The sequence below is a fragment of the Musca domestica genome, unplaced genomic scaffold (assembly GCF_030504385.1).
Source record: "Musca domestica strain aabys unplaced genomic scaffold, Musca_domestica.polishedcontigs.V.1.1 2, whole genome shotgun sequence".
Taxonomy (NCBI): Eukaryota; Metazoa; Arthropoda; class Insecta; order Diptera; family Muscidae; genus Musca; species Musca domestica.
In genome coordinates, this window is record NW_026712249.1 from 23,853,363 (window position 1) to 23,874,769 (window position 21,407).

At 39.1% G+C, this 21,407-nt stretch overlaps 1 protein-coding gene across 2 annotated transcripts; it reads left to right on the forward strand.

Moving 5' to 3' along the window:
* Positions 1-1,118: 1,118 nt before the first annotated feature.
* Positions 1,119-21,270, forward strand: LOC101895832 (inactive rhomboid protein 1). 2 transcript variants are annotated; one of them, XM_011293557.3, is made up of 6 exons: positions 1,119-1,890; positions 10,497-15,150; positions 15,218-15,559; positions 15,628-15,882; positions 20,163-20,420; positions 20,510-21,270. In XM_011293557.3, exons 2-6 carry the CDS (start codon positions 10,510-10,512, stop codon positions 20,912-20,914), a joined length of 5,901 nt encoding a protein of 1,966 aa, XP_011291859.1. In that variant the 5' UTR covers positions 1,119-1,890; positions 10,497-10,509; the 3' UTR covers positions 20,915-21,270. The 2 variants fall into 2 exon arrangements, with proteins under 2 accessions (XP_011291859.1, XP_019891770.1); XM_020036211.2 differs by lacking the exon at positions 1,119-1,890 and adding an exon at positions 2,276-2,460.
* The last annotated feature ends 137 nt before the right edge of the window (positions 21,271-21,407 follow it).

Below are 21,407 nucleotides of genomic sequence, written 5' to 3' on the forward strand. Positions count from 1 at the left end.
TGGAAAATGTGGCTACAATCATCAAAATACCGAATATAGGGAGGTACCGTTATATGGGGGATATACGATATCGCAGATCTATATAAACAATTCTTTTTCTGGGGATAAAGTACTCATAAGGAACTCCTTGCGTGGATTTTCCGAGAATTCCATTGAAAAATTTGGGTACAATCATCAAAATACCGAATATCACGGGGTACCGTTATATGGGGCCGATGTAAAAGATCTTCGAACTTGACCTGCATGCAGAGAAAAGACTGATCTGTGCAAAATTTTAGCTTCATATCTTAATTCCTTTTGACCCTAGCGTGATTACAACAAACGGACGGACGGACAGGGTTAAATCGGCTTAGCATTTTACGCTGATCAAGAATATATATACTTTGTTAGGTCTACAATTATATATTTGCGATGAGTTACAAACGGAATGACGAAATAAATATTCCCTCCATACCATGCAAGGTGGAAGGTATAAAGATAGGTCAAGACAGAGTAAATATGGCAACCTTGTGGAAATACCTCTGTTGTTAACAACATAGTTACCAATGTTAACTTATTTTAACCGCTAATGGAATGAATATGTTAAGGTGGACTTTTCGCTGTAGAATTAGCGGGCACTTGCTACACTTTTAAACGTCTCTTAATAGCGCTTCAATAACTTTTAGATATCAGTTTGTCGTAGGACCGTTTTTTGGGGCTCTCAAATACCAATTATATATCTTCTTTCCCTGTTGTATATATCCCCAATCTGGCAACCACTTCCCCCATGCGAAATTGTAACGGTAGCAATGCAAAATTTTAACGGTAACAATGCAATACCAAATATCAATTACACCCACATAGCAAATAATCTCCAAACAGGTTCAACCAAATTCCAAATGGCAGTTCATTATTCGGTTGGTCGTCAAACACACAGAGAGAGAAAGAGCTGAGAGCGCAAAGCTAAGCCATTGTTTCAAGTGAAAACTTTGGGGGTTGTCTATTGCGTGTGAGTGTGTGTGCTCTTCCTTTTGGTTTTTCTCGCGCGCTCTCTCTCTCGTTCCATATGCCTCTACGTGTGTGCCTGTGTACGTGAGTGTGCCATCATTGTTAGTAGTCGCGACTACACAACACTGGTCGGTTGGTTGGTTGTTTGATTGTTGGGTTAGTTGATTCGATTCTCTCAGGTCGTTACATCTGTAGTGGTGGCAAAAGGACGATGAGCAAAACATTACACAGCACAAACAAAAGAACATTTATTCAAAATTTTACCATAAATAGTTAACTAATAAATAACCAAGTGTACATAATTGTAATAAATACTAACGGTAGTTTTAGAATTCAATAAAATTAAGATGATTTTGTGACAAATTGCCGATGAAATTTGCAAAACGGAATCGAATCGAATGAAGAAAATTTGCGAATGGTATTATTTTGTCGAATATGTCGGACGTGAGCAGCAGCACCAGCAACGAGCAGCCGTGAGAAATCGATACGACGATGGTATACACATAAACAACATTCCAAAAGAGGAAAGGCAAAAAAACCCAAACGAAGCAAAGAAAAACAGTCAAAAGGATTGTCATTCACACACCACAACACAAAAAAGAAAAAAAAAAGAAATAATAGAAATAATAAAAATGAAAAACGAAATAATCCACAGAAACGCAAGAAATTATAAATGGAAGATTTAAATTCGGATTTTTTGAGTTTTAAACAAATTATATATAAATACTTATATATATATATATATACACAACAACAACCACAACAACAACATACATCGCTCTCTCTATATATATATCATAGTTTAAACAAAAGAAGCAGAAACGAAAAAGGAAAAAAAATAATTCTACAAGAAGAAAAAAGTAATCAACAAAACAACCAACCAAATGGAATCTAGAAGTTAAGGTGAGTCCTGTTTTGCCAAGAAACAAAAAACAAGAACGAACGTCCTGCTGGCAGGATTTACCCCGCAGGAGAACTCGAGATATATACGGATGTGCGTCCACAACATCTTCGTCATAGAAAGTGAAGTTAGTTAGTTTTTTCCCCATTTTCCGTGTTCCTTCCCACCATCATCATCATCGCCACCACCATCATCGCCATCGCCATCAACATCGACGAAACGACGAAGGATATAAATTTTTGTGTGTGTGGCCAGAAGAGAAGAAAAAAAGATTTTTTTTTGTTGAAAACTGAAGGTCGCCCCAGTGTATTATTTTTCATCTTAAATTTTGTTGGCGAGCCTATGGACATTTAATTTTTGTAACTAAAAAAAAAAAAACAAAAAAAAATATAGACGGTGTAATAGAAAAATTATCAGTGTTAAAGGATAAACAAAGGACTTTTTCGCAAATGAAATTCTTGAGTGAAATGGGTTAGTTCTCTGGCAAAATCGCTGTGATGTGTCGCCGTTCGGTGTGATGTGTTTGCCAGCCTGTCACCGAAACGTTGCCAGGCAGCCAGGCAACAATTAATGTAAGGTTTCATGCAAGTACCACCACCCATATTTATTTTTGCATATTTCTTAACCAACAAATGGCAAGGATATTCTTGAAAACTCAAAAAAGAAAAAGAAAACGAAACCCCACGAAACTGTCTTTTTTTTCGTAAAATATCAGTGAAAAAAGGTGTGCTAAGTCCGAGAGACTTGAAAATTATTTATTTCCTAAACTGCGAAAAATAATTAAATTTTAATGGTGTAAAGGACACCCATCACTGCCATGAAATATTAGACAAGTATTCCCGTTCAATATTTTATGTATATTTCCAAATTTCATTTGATTTGTGATTTTCTCCGAATTGTATTATTGTTTTGCCTAATTTGTCATTATTTTTTCACTTCTCATTGCTCTTCCTCCTGCTGTTTGCTGTTATCCTTTGGCTATGATACGAATTTGGTATCATAACTTTTGTGTTGTTGTTGTTATTGGCTTCTGTTTTCTGTTTACCTTCAATATAGACATTGTCTACCATCCCCCCCCCCAAGAAGCATTATTAAGTGAAAAGCCCCCCAACACACACACATCTTTCACATTATGGACCCATCGAGCGACCGACCAACCAGCCATACGCACAAATAAAAAGAGTTTCTACATATTATTAATGCAATGAAATATTTAATAATTGACGAGGAGGGCGAGGTGGCAACATGACAGTCACTGTCTTTCGTTGGAAGATTAAAACAAGTCTACAAATTATGAGAAAAAAATCCCCCTCCCCTCACGTGTATTCTACATATATGTATGCAAAAGTGAGTCTTTTTGCTTTGAGACAGTTTTCAAAACTATTTCCTTGGGGCCAATTGGATTTTATTTATGGTAGACGGAATTGATCCTTAAAATAAATTGTCGCCTCAAAAATTTAAGATATTGGCGTACTCCAGACATAAAAAACCCCATTTAAAACCAGTAAAAAATGTCTTAAAGTCGGGCGGGCCAACTTTATGATACCCTACTCTACTTTGAATATTTAGTAGGGCTTCACATAACAAATAAATGTTTTTATGGGGAATTTGTAAGAATTAAATCGCACCAACTATGAGTATAATTTAAAGTCCAAAGGAACTTATATATGAGAAGAATATCCACCCCTGAATCGGTTTCTACTAAATTTGCCGAGGCATTTTTGCCTTTTCGATTCGGACTTGTATTACCCATTTGGTGCACAATTTGCTTGAAATCGGATAAAGATATATGTGGTAGCTATATCCAAATCTGAACCGATCTCGATAAAATTTGGCAAAGGTATTTCTGAACTATAATTGATACATTTCCCCAAATAACGTTGTTGTGGGGTGCATATTACGGCTGTGGAGAACAAATACAAGAAATCGGATAAACAATATATATATGAGCTATAGCTATATCTGAACCGATTTTTACAAAATCTTACATACTTGTTTCTAGACTCAATTTGGTAGTAAGTGCCAATCCCATTTGGGATAATATTACACGTTTGGTGCAAATCGGACGAAGATATATGCATATGGGTCCTATAACCAAATCTGAACCGATCTCGATAAAATTTAGCAAAAGTATTTCTAAGCTGTATTTGATATATTTCCCCAAATATTGTTGTTACAGAGTGCATATTAAGGCTGCGGAACACAAAAATAACAAATCGGATGAACAATATATATGGGAGCTATAGCTATATTTCAACCGATTTTCACAAATTTTGACATACTTGTTTCTAGACTCAATTTGGTAGTAAATATCAAATTCCATCCCATTTGGGCTAATATTACACGTTTGGTGCACAATAAAAGGCAAATCGGACGAAGATATATGCATATGGGTCCTGGTACCCAAACCTGAACCGATCTCGATAACATTTACCAAAAATATTTCTGAACTGTATTTGATATATGTTCCCAAATATCGTTGTTGCAGAGTGCATATTACGGCTGCGGAGGAAAAAAATAACAAATCGGATGAAAAATATATATGGCTATATAGCATACCTATTTCCAGGCCTAATTTGGTCATATGTGCAAAATTCCATACGTTTTGGACTGATATTATACATTTGGTGCACAATTAAAAGATATTCGGACGAAAACATATATGGGAGCTATATCTATATTTTGACCGATTATCTCCAATATCAATACGGTTCGCCCTTGGGTCAAACAAAAGATTTGTACATAATATCATCTGCATCGTTCATAAAATGCGATCTGTACTTTGCTTACTAGAATACATGGACAGACGGACATGTATAAATCGACTCAAAATGTGACTCTATGCAGATCATCAAAAGGAACTATGGGCCTCGTTTCCTTTTGTTTGTTTGTACCCTGGCCACATTCTGGAGTTGGGTATAAAAAGGTCTATCGTATTTCACCGAAAATCAGGACACAATTTATATTAGACAAATACGTTCCAAACACCTGCCTCAATTCGATTAAAATAGGCTGCCAAGTGGACACAGAATTGGACCACTAGATCCACAATTATCATATGTTTTGCGTCCGGTATAAAAAACCATACTAATGGGAAAATGAGCAGACAATTAAGGTGATTGGTATTTAAATTGGTATTTAAATTTCCCAAACATTGGTATTTAAATTTCCCAAACATAAGCTATTACAATATTCAAATACGAAACTTGACGAAAATCCGGTGAATAATGTAGCTAAAATCATCAAAATATCGAATATAGGGAGGTACCGTTATATCGAAGCTATACTAAGACCTGAACCTGTCTATTTTCTGTCACAGGCTGTAATACCTATTAGGAACTTCAAATACGACATTTCAAACAATTTCGGTGAATATTGTACCTAAAATATAGAGAGGGACTGATATATGGCATTACGGACTCCAAATATCAAATTTGAAACTATACCGCCAACCTATGTCAGAGAATATAGTTACTATTGTTAAATACCGACATTGATAAAAAATCCGCTAAACAAGTACGAAATATAGGAAAGTACCATTATATAGTGACTATACGACCCTTGACCTGTTCAGGTAATTTTCTGTCATGGGAAGATGCACCCATTGAGATCTCCAAATTCTAGATCTGGAATAATTTCGATGACAATTTTTGGCTAAAATCGTGAAAATACCGAATATCTAGGAGGGACGTTGGCTTTAAGAAAATGTGAACCTCTATTAGCATTTTTTCTGTCATAAATGGAAGCATCCATGACGATCTCCAAGTACCAAATTTGAAACAATGCCCGTGAAAAATTGGAATAAAATATTGAATATCGAGAGGTGCAGTTATATGGGGATTATATTAAAACTCGAACCAACAGGGATGGAAGGATGCATCCTACATATTGGGAACACAAACTGTTAAACGAATTTTAATTCGTTTTAAAGTTGTGGCTAAAATGATTAAAACACCTTAAGGTTTTGAAACGCGAATCGATATGGTCCATTTTCAATATCACAAATCCTACAGACATAAAAAAATATGTGAGTTTATCAGCCTTCTTCATTTCGCTCGGAATTGAATATACCCTCCTGGTATCTATATCTATAACAGCGGAAAATGTTGGTACGTTTCATTGTTTGTTAGTTTGTAATTTATGGACCCGAAAACCGCTCAACAGATTTTCCTGAAAATTGCCATATGTACCACAGCATCGCCTGAAAGTAACATAGGCTATATACATTTTTAAAAATCCGCTTAGAACTGGAGATATAGCATCAGAATCGGTATTGATCGATAAAAGATACAGTCTCCAAATTTGGAATATGTAACAGAATTTAGTATAAATATGCCACCTTTGGCACGAATTATGGCCTTCAAACGGCCAATGAAACCGTCAAACGCCCGAATATTGCTCTGCGGTATTTTGGCCCATTCCCCGCGAAGCGCTTGCTTGAGGTGATCGATACTTTGGAATTTTTCGGTGCCAACCTTGCTTTCCAAAATACTCCAGACACAATAGTCCAAATTGTGCGCTGGAAATGAAGCGAGGGACCTCATTTTGTAACCATTCTTGGGTGGCACGTGGTGTTATGGCGGACCACACCATCACCATGGCCGGGGTTAGAGTTCTGTTGGCCAACCGAAGGTACACATTTTCAGCTGACTTCTTTGGCAATAAACACGATCATTTTATTTGTTTACAAACTGCTGGACAACGAATGTTTTCTCATCGGAGCGGAGAAAACCAAATTCGGCAATTCACCACTTTCGGCCAAGCGAAGCAACTCTTTAGCTCTTTGGAGTCTATTTTCTTTCTGTTGCGGTGTAAGTTCAGGAATTTCAATGGCTTTACCCCAAGCTCATTTTTCAATATTTGCCGAATGGGGTTTTCAAAATTTGTAATTGTTGTAAATGGATACCAATGGAACTCAATATAGGTTTGGTAAACACGTTATGTAGTTCTAAATTTGAACTACCAAGGGCCTAAAGCGTACTTCGACCAATGAGATCAAAAGACTTATTTCTATGAGACACATTTTGTAGACATTAAGTAGAGCAATCTGTAACATATAATCGTATATATGGGCATGGTACAAAGATATCAAGGTAGGGCTATGATACCATATGATTTTAATTTTTTTATTTTCTTGGCTTAATATGTCATCTTTATTTGTTTATGTATGCGTTTTCTTTTCAATAACAAAAAAATTGTTCTGAAAATATTCAAATTCGGGTATTTTTCGACAAATTCTAGAGTTTTTGTAGCGAAATAATCCTTTAGAGATATATAGTACATGATTTTGAAAAGAAGCGTTGACCTTTCATTCAGTTATCGCGGTTTTCAATTATTTATTCAAAATAAATGCAACAAGTTGTTTGATTTTATATTGTTTTGATACTAATTCTGACATTACAAGCCAAACAGGTAGACCTCTCTACTTGCAATTTTTTCAAAGTTGGCCTACCTTCTCTTCATTGTACCATGTATATGGGTAATTTAAGTATTAAAGGCTTATTACGGCTTTAGAGCGGTTTAAAATTGAAACTAGTTGGAACTAGCAAATAAAAGTTATACCTTAATCGATCTCCACTAAGTTTATGTGACCTCCCGCACCAAATATCATTGCTATACAGAGCATGTTATGACTTAAACTTAAAATCGGGTGAAACAACTTCATTGGAGAGATGTATCCAAATCTGAACCGATCTTGACGAAACTTTGAAAAGGTATTTCTAGGAAATCTTGTACCAAAAATCATTGAGTCTTCATTTTTCTTAGAAAAAATAAATTTAAATACCAAATCTTCAATTTCTCCACTTGAGCCATTTGCGGTAATTTTTCAAGTCTTTAGAGAACGCAGGATTAGGGAAAATGTTTCTTTCAGTTCGTTGAAGATTATTCGAAAGGGCACGCAATAACTACAACAGCTGATTTTAATATGTAAATGCATCATTACCTACAAATCGAAAATCGAAGAAAGAAACTGGATATTTGAAATGACTTTCAAATAGACCAATTATGTGGTGCAACATATTTAAAAATTAGTATGGCTAGAGATGGTATATATCATTTGATTCAGTCAAAACGCACCTCATCGAAATAACGGTTTTAGACTCAAGGTCTCTTTTGACCCAATCCGTTTCAAGACATTTGGAATTGATCTAGAGGTGTTCGGGAGTATCCGATTTGGTCCAATCTTGGTATATCGTAATATCATTTACAAACTTAGATCAAGTTCGGATCGAGAGGACAGTATCGATCAAATCCATCTGGTACCAAACCCACAAAAGATCGGAATTTTCAAAAAAATATTTGACTACTCAGGAAGACGAAGAATCGTTCGATTTTGCTCTAACATTTGCTTCAGAGATAAGGTCAGGTGCAATAAATGGGCAATATCAGTCCACTCCAACAAAGTCCTCCCCCACAAAGGCTCAAAATGTTTAATAATTGTAACTCTTATATAATGAGATGTATAAGTCCGATTGTCTTCAAATTTCACACATCCCATTATTTATATTAACCCAAGGTCTGGTGTTACGATGGAATATATCGGTCCACTCCTCTGGTACCTCCCCCCACAAATGGTTCAAATAAATATATTTTTGGCACAGATAGAGAAACGATAATCCGATTTTTTCTTCAAATTACACATTTGATAATACATTTATTAACCCAAGGTCTAGTGTGAAAATGGAATAATACGGTCCACTCCATAAAACGCGAAATTAATATCCGATTTCATTCAGACTTGGTATGTTTCAATCTTTCCATCAAAACAAGATATGTTATAAAGATGGTAGATATCGCACCATTTCTTCTGGTACTTCCCCCACATAGGGTTCAAGATTTTGAAAACCGAAACGCTCAAAGAAAGTGAAATAAGCATCCAAATCCATCCGTCCTTCTCCTCAAATTTCTCACATACAAACATTTTTGCTAACACATAATCTGTTGTGAAGATGATATACATCTGTCAACCACTTCTGTTACCTCACCCACAAAGGGTCACAATTTCCAATACTTATATATGTCAGAACAAGTTTGCGATTTTTTACAACATGCTACATCTTACTATTTCTCTTAATGAGAAATCTGATAAGAATATCGGAATTTATGATTTCGCATAAAATTGAATATAAAAATTCGATTTCTTTCAAATTTTGCACATACCAATATTTTTATCTGTATTAGATGAAGTATAAAAACGGAATACTTCAGTCCACTGTATCTGTTACCTCACACATATTTCCACATTTTCCAAAAATTTGCACATATCTCATATTAAGTAGTCCAAATCTGTCATAAGTCAGGGCGGGGGGTATACATCTGTCGGCAAAACGGGTTTTTGTTTTTATACCCTACGTCACAAGGTGGTCAGGGTATTATGTCTTTCTGCATTTGTTTGTAACAGGCAAAAGTAAACGAGATAGACCCATAGTTCCCTTTGACTCAAATTCTGAGTCGATTTATGCATGCCCGTCCGTCCGTCTGTCCATGTAATTTTTGTAAACAAAGTACAGTTCGCATTTATTGCCCTATCCAGATGAAATTTTGCACAAATCATTTGTTTGGCCCAAGGACGGGCCCTATTGAAATAGGAGATAATCGGTCAAAATTTAGATATAACTCCCATATATATCTTCGTCCGATTTGCCTTTTATTGTGCACCAAACGTGTAATATCAGCCCGAATAGTATTGAATTTTGCACATACAACCAGGCCAATTAGGCCTGAAAATGAGTATGCCAAATTTGATCGAAATCGGTTCAGATATAGCTATAGCTCCCATATATACTGTTCATCCGATTTGTTATTTTTGTTACCCACAGCCGTAATTTGCACTCTGTAACAACAATATTCAGGAAAATATATCAAATACAGCTCAGAAATATCTTTGCCAAATTTTATCGAGATCGGTTCCGATTTAGATATAGCTCCCATATATATCTTTATCCGATTTCAAATTAATTGTGCACCAAATAGGCAATACAATTCCGAATTTAAAAGATACAAATGCTTCGGCATATTTAGCCCGTTGATCTTTAAATTATAATTATAATCATAGCGTGTATGATTGAATTCTCCCATAAAAACTTTTAATTGTTGTGCGGAGCTCTACTAAATTAGCAAAGTAGTGTAGGGTATCATAAAGTCGGCCCCGCCCGTTTTTTTTCTTATTATTTATTTACCTTTTTTTACAAAACACACCCTGATTAAAATGTATATTTTTTCTTAGAATGTATTTAACAATTGGAAATTCACAATTGATGGGATTTCCCATTGAATCAGAGTCATTAAATTCATCGATAAGTTTCAGTTTGGCAAATTGCAAGTCAGCATAACAAAACATGTACATTATTGTTTTTGGTGTCACAGCGATAACGTCCTGCGGATTTTATCCTTCCAAAATATTTTTGACATCAACACATCCTAAAAACCGAAATGAACTCTCCAAGTAACTATATTCTAGTGGGTATTCGAGCTTTTGTGGGCGTTATAATTTCACCTTTTGAAAATGAATCATCTCGTCTAGGACCTCTTCTCAGAGTTTTTTTATAATATTTTATTTCTATTAAAAAATAACCTTAATTTTTCACTCTTCCTCCCTTTTTTGCAGACTATTTACGACCATGCAGAATATGCTCTCGCCAAAGGCCAACCAATTGTGCTCGAATATTGGTAGCTGTGAAACGGATCATCATCACAATCAAATGCATACATCATCACATGGTCATGGGCATTCTCACAACAATGGCCAACAACAACAGCAGCAGCAACAACAACAACAGATGCATCATCAACACATGCATCAACATCATCAGCATCAACACCAGCAGCAACACCACCAACAGCAGCAACAGCAACAGACTCAGATGCAAATGCAGTTGCAACAGCAACAGTCATCGCATCATCATCACAGCCAACAGTCGCAGCAGCAGCAGCAACACCACCAACATCAACACCAACATTTGTCATCGGTTATGAATCGACGTGGCAGCAGCAGTAATGTCTTGCCACCACACATGACACAGCTGTCGCTTAGCTCCGGTGCCAGCAATGGCAGTGGGGGTGGGAGTGGCGGCAGCGGAAGTGCTGCTTCTGCTGCCTGTGTGGGCAGCAATACAACACTGCGCCGTAAATCATCGCTGAGCTATCAACAACAATTGATGGGCAACACATTACAATGCAGTTCGGACATAACAACGGACTGCGGTACTGAAATATCACCGGGACATTTTAGTCCCCATCCCAATGAACTGTACCTACATCACTCGCACACGCATCAACAGCAGCAGCATCAGCAACACCATCAGCATCAACAGTCACATCAACAGCCACCACCACCGCATGTCAAACTAAGTCTGCAGCCCATGGAAAGATACGATGACTCATTGGCCTGTAGTTTGCCACCACCATCACCGGCGCCCAACAGTGATCGTTTTATTGATGGTAATTGTGTGGTCTCGCCACCGAATGGACACAATGACGCCAGTGATGATCTTCTGCCGCCACACCATCACCATCATCACCACCACCAACAGCAGCAGCAGCAGCATCATCATCAGCAAACCTTGTCATCTTCCACCTCGAACTCGTCAATATCAACCGGGGGTTTGGCTGGCTGTTCATCGTCGGCAATTGGATGTGGACCAATGAATGCATCGCTGCAACGCCACCATGGCCTGAAATATGGTGGTGGCAGTGCTGGACAGAATCTGCAACGTTCTGCCTCGCCCAATACCAGCCGTTATCGTTTGACGACGGCAACGACAACGGATCATCATCGTTATCGTGATTTGAATTCCAGCTCCAGCTCCTCACCCTCCAATCCGGCAGCGGCAGCTGGCTCGGCGGTGCCAACGCAGACGGGACGTTATCTGAGCAGTTCGTCTAGTCACTATTTGAAAAATTGCCCCCCACCATCATTGGTGCCGAGCGACACCTACAGCTATTTGTCCTCGTCGGCCCATACACCGGTCAAGCGTTACGTACCCACCCCACCACCACCCCATGAGCTATATGTGGCCGATCATCATGCGCACACACACTACAGCAAACCCCAGGTCGCATCGTCGTCACATCAGTCCCAGCTGCCACAGATGGTGCAACAATATCCAGGTCCAACGGCTGTAACCACAACGAAATGTGGACCTCAATCCTCGTCTTCACCCAGTACACTGCCATATCGCAATCGAAACTTGAAATGTTGCTCCTCGGATCAGCAAATAGCTGGCGGCGAATTGCAGCCGCTGGCCAGTCTAAATCAAACGAAGGAACATTACGCTTCGTCACCACGCATTAGGGCCAGTAGTCAATGTGGGCCTGCGGCGGCGGCCGCAGCAATGGGGGGAGGTACAAAAATATCTGGCAAAGATTCGCCGGTGGTACATCATCTGATAAACAGCGATGGTCAGGGTATGATGGCGGCCGCAGCGGCAGCCCACACCTATAGCAAAACCTTCAGCATGATGACCACCCAGTGTAGTGTGGTGAATCAGCCGCATATGGTGGCCACCATTACGGCCGTGGGCTGTGTCAGCTCTCCCCAAAGTAGTCTGAACATAACCAGTACTGTGGCACGTTCCCAGCTGCCGCCACCAGTGTATGGCAGCAATCAGCGTAACATGGCCAGTGGCACGGGCATGTGTTCCATGCTGACGGACATGCAGCAGGAGATGTCCTCCACCACAATAAGTGCCACCATGTCGAATAATGTCGGTGACATGAGCTCGCTTTCCTCGGTGGCAGCCACAACGACAGTGGGTCTCTGTACCACAAATGTGAGAAAAGATGAGAGCTCAACGGCGGGAGTGGCAGCCAACAACACAGGCCTGGTATTAAGTTCTGGAGCGACATCTGTTGGCTCCACCACCTCAGCTGCCACATGTTTGCACTGCAAAACGGTGCGTCGTACCACAGGTGTTCATCAGACCACACAGACCACTGGACCCATAAGTCCAGTACCTCAAATGATGCCCACAACTCCCTTGGCAGCAGCAGCGGTGGCGGCAGCGGCCGCCTTAACCAATTCCAGTGGCTCCAATGGAGTCAGTGGTTCCAGCACTGCCAGCAATCAAAGATATTTGGAACAGCAGCTGGCCAACATGAACATGACAACATTAACACCCACCACCACCAATGCCGCCGCCAACAACAACAGCAGCAGCAACAGCAACAATGCTAATGACATAAACCACTTAACACCTCTAACGCCGCCAAATGCTGGCCAAATGCCGCTTGTCAATCGTATGCTCAACTCAAACCAAAAGAAGCAGCAGCAGCAGCAGGATATGGTCACTGACCAAATGTACAGTCAACTCAAAACGAGTAGTAATCAAATGATCCAGCAGCAGTCCCAGCAGCAGCAGCAGCTGATGAATGCGGAATATCAAAATCATCACCACCAGCAGCAGTTTCAACAACAGCAGCAGCAACAACTGCAATTACATCAGCAGCAGCAACAACAACAGCAGCTGCAGCAATCACCCCAGCAGATGCAGGAACAACATTACATGGTACCCTCAGCCATGCGTACCTATCAGCCGGCCCAGGTGGCCGTACAGCAGCAGCAACAGCAACAACAATTAGCTCAGCCACAGCTACAAATCCAGCAGGCCTCTCCGCCCCAGCTGGCTCAGCCACAGCTGGCACAACCCTCATCAGCCGCTCTCAGCACAATAAATCAACAGCAGCAACAACAACAACGCTACTCTTGCAAAAAACGCTTCACCGAATACATGCGTCGCGAAATGATGCGCTTCTTTGGCCTTGAGGTGTCCACCGAAGCCGAAGACTTTGCCCTGTGGCAGGGCAGACAGCGACGTCTGGCCATTCGACGTTTTGGCACACTGAAAACTGAAACCGCCGAGCTACCCGAAGGCTGTTCGCTGGACAACAATGGCGCCAATGGTTCACATCCCTCAAATTCCCATTGTTCTGGTTTCAATAATGGCGCCCAACACTCACACTATCAGCAGCAACAACAGCAGCAGCAATCGCAGCAGCAGCCACATCATCATCACTCACACAACCACTCACACAATCACTCGCACAACCATCACCATGCCTCGGAACGACCCGACATACTGCCTGTACAGGACACTGCCGACGATGATGATAGCCATGGTAGCGATAGTGTTGGCTCCGGTGGGGCGCTGCGACGTCGCGGCGGCGGCCACCAACGTGATCACTTCCATCATCCCTACTACAACATAGACTTTCGAGCGGGCGACCATGTGGAACGCAAACCATCCGTCATGTCTATGCTGGTTTCAGGCTGTAGCTATTTGGTGAACGCTCTCAACAAACGCCAAATGGATTTCCGGCAACGCCGCCAATGGTCACGCAGTTTTGCCCCCGCTCATGTACAGAATCCCCAGAATTTGGATGGTTCGGCGGCGAACAATGAAATCTATGAGGGTGTGGCGGCCCTAAACGATGAGGTTTTCTTCGACTCACCCTCCGGCATGGATGCCAATGCAAATGCCAACAATGGCTCTTCCACATCGGGTGCCAATGGGGCGGCCGGCACACCATCCAACAATCCAGCCCGAAATCCCACAATTAATGGGGCCTCTGGCTCAGCTGGCGCCCAAAATCTCGATCGCCAAATATTCCAGAGTAATCCACAGGGTTGGCGTACCACCAGCAACAACACCGTCAACCACAACGAATCGGCCAACCTGCAACAGGCTGTGGTCCTACATGGCTCCGCCATACAGGATCAGGAAAACTCTCCGCAACAGGGCCAGCAACAGCCGCCGCCACAAATACCCGGCATACGGGCCAATCGCATTTCATCTCAAATATTGGATGGCGTTCTGGAGAATTCGCGTCGTCCCGCCACGCAAAAGATAAAACTATTCTGTGTTAATGATCTCGACGATCGGACCGATCATCGGCCCTTCTTCACCTATTGGATTAACACTGTACAAATTATCGTATTATTTCTATCGCTGCTGTGCTATGGCATTGGTCCCATTGGCTTTGGCGTGGAGCAGAGAACCGGTCAGGTGCTGGTGACCAGCCTGAGTCTGCAGACGGTCCAGCACACGGAGCAGCGCAACATTTGGATTGGGCCGCGCAATCAGGACCTGGTGCACATGGGTGCCAAGTTTGCCACGTGTATGAGGCGTGATGTAAAAATTATCGATGTAATGATGAAGACCCGGCGTCAGGAGCGAGAGACGGCCTGTTGTATAAGAAACGACGACTCGGGTTGTGTACAAAGTTCGCAGGCAGACTGTTCGGTGCGGGGGCTGTTTCCAACGGTAAGTCGCCATAATTTTGCCTTAAAATACACCCCTTCTTTAACGATTTTTGTCTCCCCCCGCCCAGAAATCCATATCAACCTGGAAGAAATGGTCACCCGGCGAATCGGGCCCCGGCGGTCGCATATCGGGCTCGGTATGTGGCCTCGATCCCAAGTACTGTGATGCCCCCGCCTCCATAGCACCATATGAATGGCCCGATGACATCACCAAATGGCCCATATGCCGTAAAACGAATTCGTTTTCACAGCGTTTTCGTTTCAAGGATCACACCGCCGAACATATGGTGTGCGAGGTGATAGGACATCCCTGCTGTGCGGGAATCTACGGTGAATGCCGCATAACGACACGGGAATATTGTGATTTTGTAAATGGTTATTTCCACGAAGAGGCTTCACTTTGCTCACAGGTGAAGCGATTGCTTGGAATATCTGCTGGAATATACATCTAATCAAAATTGTCTCTCTCTCCTTTCAGATCTCATGCCTGAACAACGTCTGCGGCATGTTCCCATTTGTAAATGTCGAAGTTCCCGATCAATTTTATCGCCTCTTTACATCGCTGTGCATGCACGCTGGCATTTTGCATTTAATGATAACCGTGATATTTCAACATGTGTTCTTGGCCGATTTGGAGCGTTTAATTGGACCCGTCCGAACGGCCATCTTGTATATAGGTTCGGGACTAGCTGGCAATTTGACAAGTGCCGTCTTAATGCCATACAAACCAGAGGTAAGCTAATGAATAGTTGCTTTTGAATGGGGGATATTAAATTTTTGTGGTTTTTGGATGTTCAAGGACAAAGCCATAATTTTTGATGTTCATACCCTTCACAATATAAGGCAGGGTATATAATTTATATATCCTCCACCATACATAGTATGGAGGATATGTTAAGTTTGTCATTCCGTTTGTAACTTATCGACATAATGATTTTAAGCCCTACAAAGTTTATATATTCTTGATCAGCGTTAAATTCTAAGACTGTCCTGTCCGTCCGTCAGTCCATCTGTTCGTCTGTTGTAATCTTGCTAGAGGCGAAAGGAATTAAAATAGAAAGCTAAAATTTTGCACATATCAGTCTTTTGCCTGCAGGCAGGTCAATTTCGAAGATGGGCTCTATCGGTCCACGATATCATATAGCGGTGCCCCCGATTTTCGGTATTTTGATGATTGTAGCCAATTATTTCAATGAAATTGTCTGAAAATCCACACAAAATCCTTCTGAGTACTTTACCCACTGTAAGATTATTGACGATATTATAGTTCCACGATATCGTATATCCCCCTATATTCGGTATTTTGATGATTTTAGCTATATTTTTCATTGACATTGCCTAAATAACCATAGTAGAAATTTTTTTAAAGCACTTTAACCCTGGAAAGAATTGTCTATATTTTGGACCACGATATCGTATAGCCCCCATACAACGGTGCCCTCTCGATATTCGATATTTTAATGATTTTAGGAACTTTATTCACTGAAGTTGTTTCATATTTCGTATTTTGAGTTCGGAATGGGTTCTACAGCCTATGACAAAAAATTGCATACGTAGGTCCATGTCTTCGTATAGACCCCATATAATGGTTTTCATTTAGACGGTATTTTTGATGGAATTTGTTTTAATTTTTCAAGTTCCTTCCAAATTGTGGAGGGTATTAAAAGTTCTGCCCGGCCAAACTTAGCTGCCTTTTTACTTGCTATATTCTCAGTCACAAAGGCTACAAAGGGTATATAATTTGATACGGTCAAAACGTCCCTCAACGAAATAACGGTTTATATCCTATGTCTCTATTTCAAATCAATTTCAGGATAATATAGGGGAGTCCGTCTGTCTATCAAATCGTCAACATCTTGAATAATTTTGACTCTCAAAAAATGGGAAATTAGCATCTCATTCTCTTCAAATTTCACAAGCCCCAATATTTTTACTAACGCAAGATCAGGTGTATCGCGTCACTTCTTCTGGTACCTCTACAAAAAAAAATTCAAAAATTTCAATACTTAAATTATAACATAGCTTGCTCAACAAGTCAGTTTCTCGGAGTCAAAACAAATATATGGAAATTATCGGCCCACTCCTTTTTGTAACTTCTCCACAAAAGGTTAAATTTGTGATTAAAAATTTTTCGGATAAAATTGGATATAAATGTTCGATTTTCTTTAAATTTTGTACATCCAAATATTTCAGTGATAGATGAAGTGGAATACTTCGGTCCAGCCATATGCCTACAGAGGGTATACAGAGTGAGATAAAAAAAAACAGCAACAAATTTTTACATTTTTTTTTTTTTAATTTTATTGAGTGAAAGCATGTCGGAAATAGCATCGAATTTTAGAATAAGTTTAGATTTGTTCGAATTGGTCACCTTTGGCATCAATTTTGGTCTTCAAACGGCCAATGAAACCATCACACTCTGCCCGAAGGTTGCTCTGCGGTATTTTGGCCCATTCCCGGCGAAGCGCTTGCTTGAGGTTTGTTTGTTTACAAACTGCAGGAAAAGGAATGTTTTATCATCGGAGAAAACCAATTTCGGCAGTTCACTACTTTCGGCCAAGCGAAACAACTCCTTAGCTCTTTTGAGTCTATTTTCTTTCTGTTGCGGTGTAAGTTCTTGCACTTTTTGGATTTTCAATGGGTTTACCCCGAGCTCATTTTTCGGCCACTGCGACGCGGGTTTCGATCAAGTCGCTTTTTTACTTGTCAAACCATTTCTGCTGATGTTGTTCTTTTCTTCGTATATAAAGAGCTGTCACTGGAAAATTTTTATACCAACTCTAAATCCGACATGAATATATATCCGTTCTGGTACCCCACCTACAAGTTTTTAATATTTTTATACCCTACGGCACACTGTGGTACAGTGTATTATGTCTTTGTGCATTTGTTTGTAACATGCAGAAGGAAACGAAATACACCCCTAGATCCAAACCAAATACAGGGCGCCTTTATTATTCGATTGAGATGAAATTTTCTACAAATCATTTAATCGGCCCAAGGACGAAACCTATTGAGAATCGTTCCAAATTTAGATTTATCTCCCATATATAATCGTCCGATTTCAATTTAATTGCGTGCCATATGTGAAAAATTCGTTCTTCAAATTTGGTGAAAATTGCCTCAGATATAGCTATGGTTCCCATGCTATATTTCATCCGATTTGGTATTTAAGACCTTTACATTCGTAATGATATTTGGTATACATAGTATCTTAAGAGAAGATTGGTTAGATGACATAAGCAGTACTTCAATTTCATCCTTGCAATAGTAAAAGACAAGAAATGGAATTTATATTCTTTTTCGAAACGCTGTACTGTACAATTTTTTTCTACCGAATCTCTCAAAATATATAAAATGTTGTGGATGTTTCATCATCCGCTCTTAAACTGTTTATTTTTCATATTTACTTACGTTTTCCATAGCCATTTTTGTAATATATTTTATATCTCATCTTTTCAAAAAAAAAAAAAAAAAAAAGATTGATTAAATTTGTTTGTTTACAAAAAAAAACTGATTGTTGAACAGCTGATGTTATTGGATAATTATTAGGTGTGTCTGGTTACTTTTCCAGCAGGAATTGTCCAGCAACTTCTTTCTGAGAGAGTAAGGTAGTTTTATTCTCTTTTGCTAGGAAATTCCTGCAGAAGCTTGCAACTAATCAGCTGATTTGTCAAAACAAACCAATTTGTCCCCTATTAAAAGAATTAAAGGAAAGGAACCACCACCAATTTCACAAGTTTTATAAATAAAAAGGAAATTGACAATAAAATAAAAATATGAGCAATAAAAGGAAGATAGATTTGATGTATTCCGCGGAATCCTTTAAACCTGTTGCTAATGACATTTGTCTAAAAATGTTGGAAATAGTCTTTTATTTTCTTATTAAATATTAATATTTATGTTTTTCACATTTTGTAAAGTTGTTCTCCAAAAACAATTAGTCTTGCTAATTCCAAAACAATATTTTCAAATTAAAATCACAAAAAGAAATAAATAAAGAAAAGAAAATATCTGATTGAATGTCGATGAATGAGAAGAAGAAGAGTTGCAAGAGATTGCAAGAAGAAATTTGTCCAGCGAGAATTTGCAAACTCTCACTGAAAGAACTGTCAAAATTTCTCTCTCCAACCGCTCTCTTTTGCAGAACTTTCGGGTTAACAGACGACTTCCAGTAACAATTTGTAACAATTGTTACAAATTTTAGGGTAACCAGACACACCAATTATTGGGGAAATTTGCCGTTTGAATTTGCAAACTCTCAGTGACCCAAAAGTCTCTCTCATTTATCTCTCACTTACTGGACTTTTGGTTGTCAAAATTTGTACAAGTTATCGAGTAAAGGAAAAATGGTATTAAAAAAATGTAATGGAAGAAAGTTATATGATGGTGCAAGTACATAAAAAGCTTGAAGTCATGGCTAGGCATATTAATGTCAAATTATAATGGAAAATGGCGGCAGGATTTTAGTGCGGCTCTGTAATCCCTTTATGAACTGTGTAATTCCTTTATGAACTGTCTTAAAAAAATGTGACTACTGACTTCAAGCTTTTCATGTGCTTGCACCTTTACTTCTCGAATACGATCCTCCGGCTCTGTCGGTAACTATCTTAATAGCCATTCAACCGGATTTAGTTAATGTATTGAATAAAAAATTATATTATTCAGAGTTAATATTCGATTTAAAAAATCATTTTTTATATAATTTTATTAAAAATAAACATTATTTACAATGCAGTAACATCAAATGGAGATACTATTTAAAAAGCAAGTATCTTATTATTTTTTGTAAAAGTTCGTAAATTCAAGGCTCCTCTGTACTGCATTCATTTAAGCTAGAACTAACAAAACATAAAACCTGACTTCAATATCATTTAAAGCTAAAAACAAAATCGGGTAATATCAAAATTAGATTTAAGAATAACATTGCTTATACAATAACCCTTTTCCAAGTCTCAGTCAGTCTAGAATTTATTTAAAATTTAAATATTTGTTTTTTTTTTCTTCTTCTAGGTGGGTCCACTTGCATCGTTATCGGGTGTTATAGCCTCACTGATGGTACTATTAATATTATCGCATTGGCAACATTTACACAAACCACATGTGGCCCTGTTCAAGCTGATGTTTATGGGTGCCATACTCCTCGCTATTGGAACGCTGCCATGGCAACTGAATTTTGCCGGTATTTTTGCGGGTATATTCAGCGGTATAATTCTAACAATAGCTTTAGTACCATTCGTTAGTGTCACCAAATATCGGCGTAAATCAAAGGTGAGATAAAGAGGATCACAAATACTAATGGCAACTTACTAATATTTTCTCTCTCTCACTCTCCCGCTCTCTCTCTCTGCTCTCCACAGATAAATTTAATATGGTTTTGTATTATATTCCATGTATTCGTTTATGCCACAATGTTATTAATTTTCTATATGTTCCCCACTGAATTAACAAAGCTAAGTTTCGGCGAGGTGCTCACGAATAGTTTTAATAATGGTGCTACCGGGGGTGGCCCAATTGGCAGCGGCGGCAATATGGCCAATGGCGGCGGTGGCGGTGGTTCGCCGGGCATTAGCACAACTGATATTATGCGCACAGGCATTTCAAACAGCAACAATAACAATAATAACAACAATAATAATTATAATCGTCAGTCATTTATGCATCAGCAACAGCCCCAGTATCACTACCACCATCAATCGGATGATATAATAATCAATAATGTTGCCGCTGTGGCGACGGCGACCCTGGCACCCTACATCCAGTAACGAAGAATCCCCAATGGTGAATTTGGCAGCGGATAGGAAGGCGCAAGCTAGCTCGCGCGCCCTCTCTTACGTTTTCTTTTCAATTCCGTTTACTTGTGTCTCTCTCCTTTGTTCGATCTCTAATTTAGTTATTATATTATATAATAATTAATAATACTATATAATAAATTTAAGAAAACAAAACAAGAAACAGAACAGTAAAACAAAACAAAAAAAAACAACAAATAAATTTAAAATTAATGAGATAAAACAAATACATCACACGTATAGGTAAACGCGGGTGTGACAATTCACCATTTCTATCAAACAACAACAAGAATAAGAAGAAAAACCAAAAAAGAAATAAAAAAACCAAAAAAAAAAAAAGATTATTTGTCAAAATAATTAAGAATAATAAATAAAAATTATTATAAATAAATATAAAAAAATATATTCGAAGAAATGTTTTATTGAAACACACTTAGGTTGAGGATACATCGTTGCATGATAATTA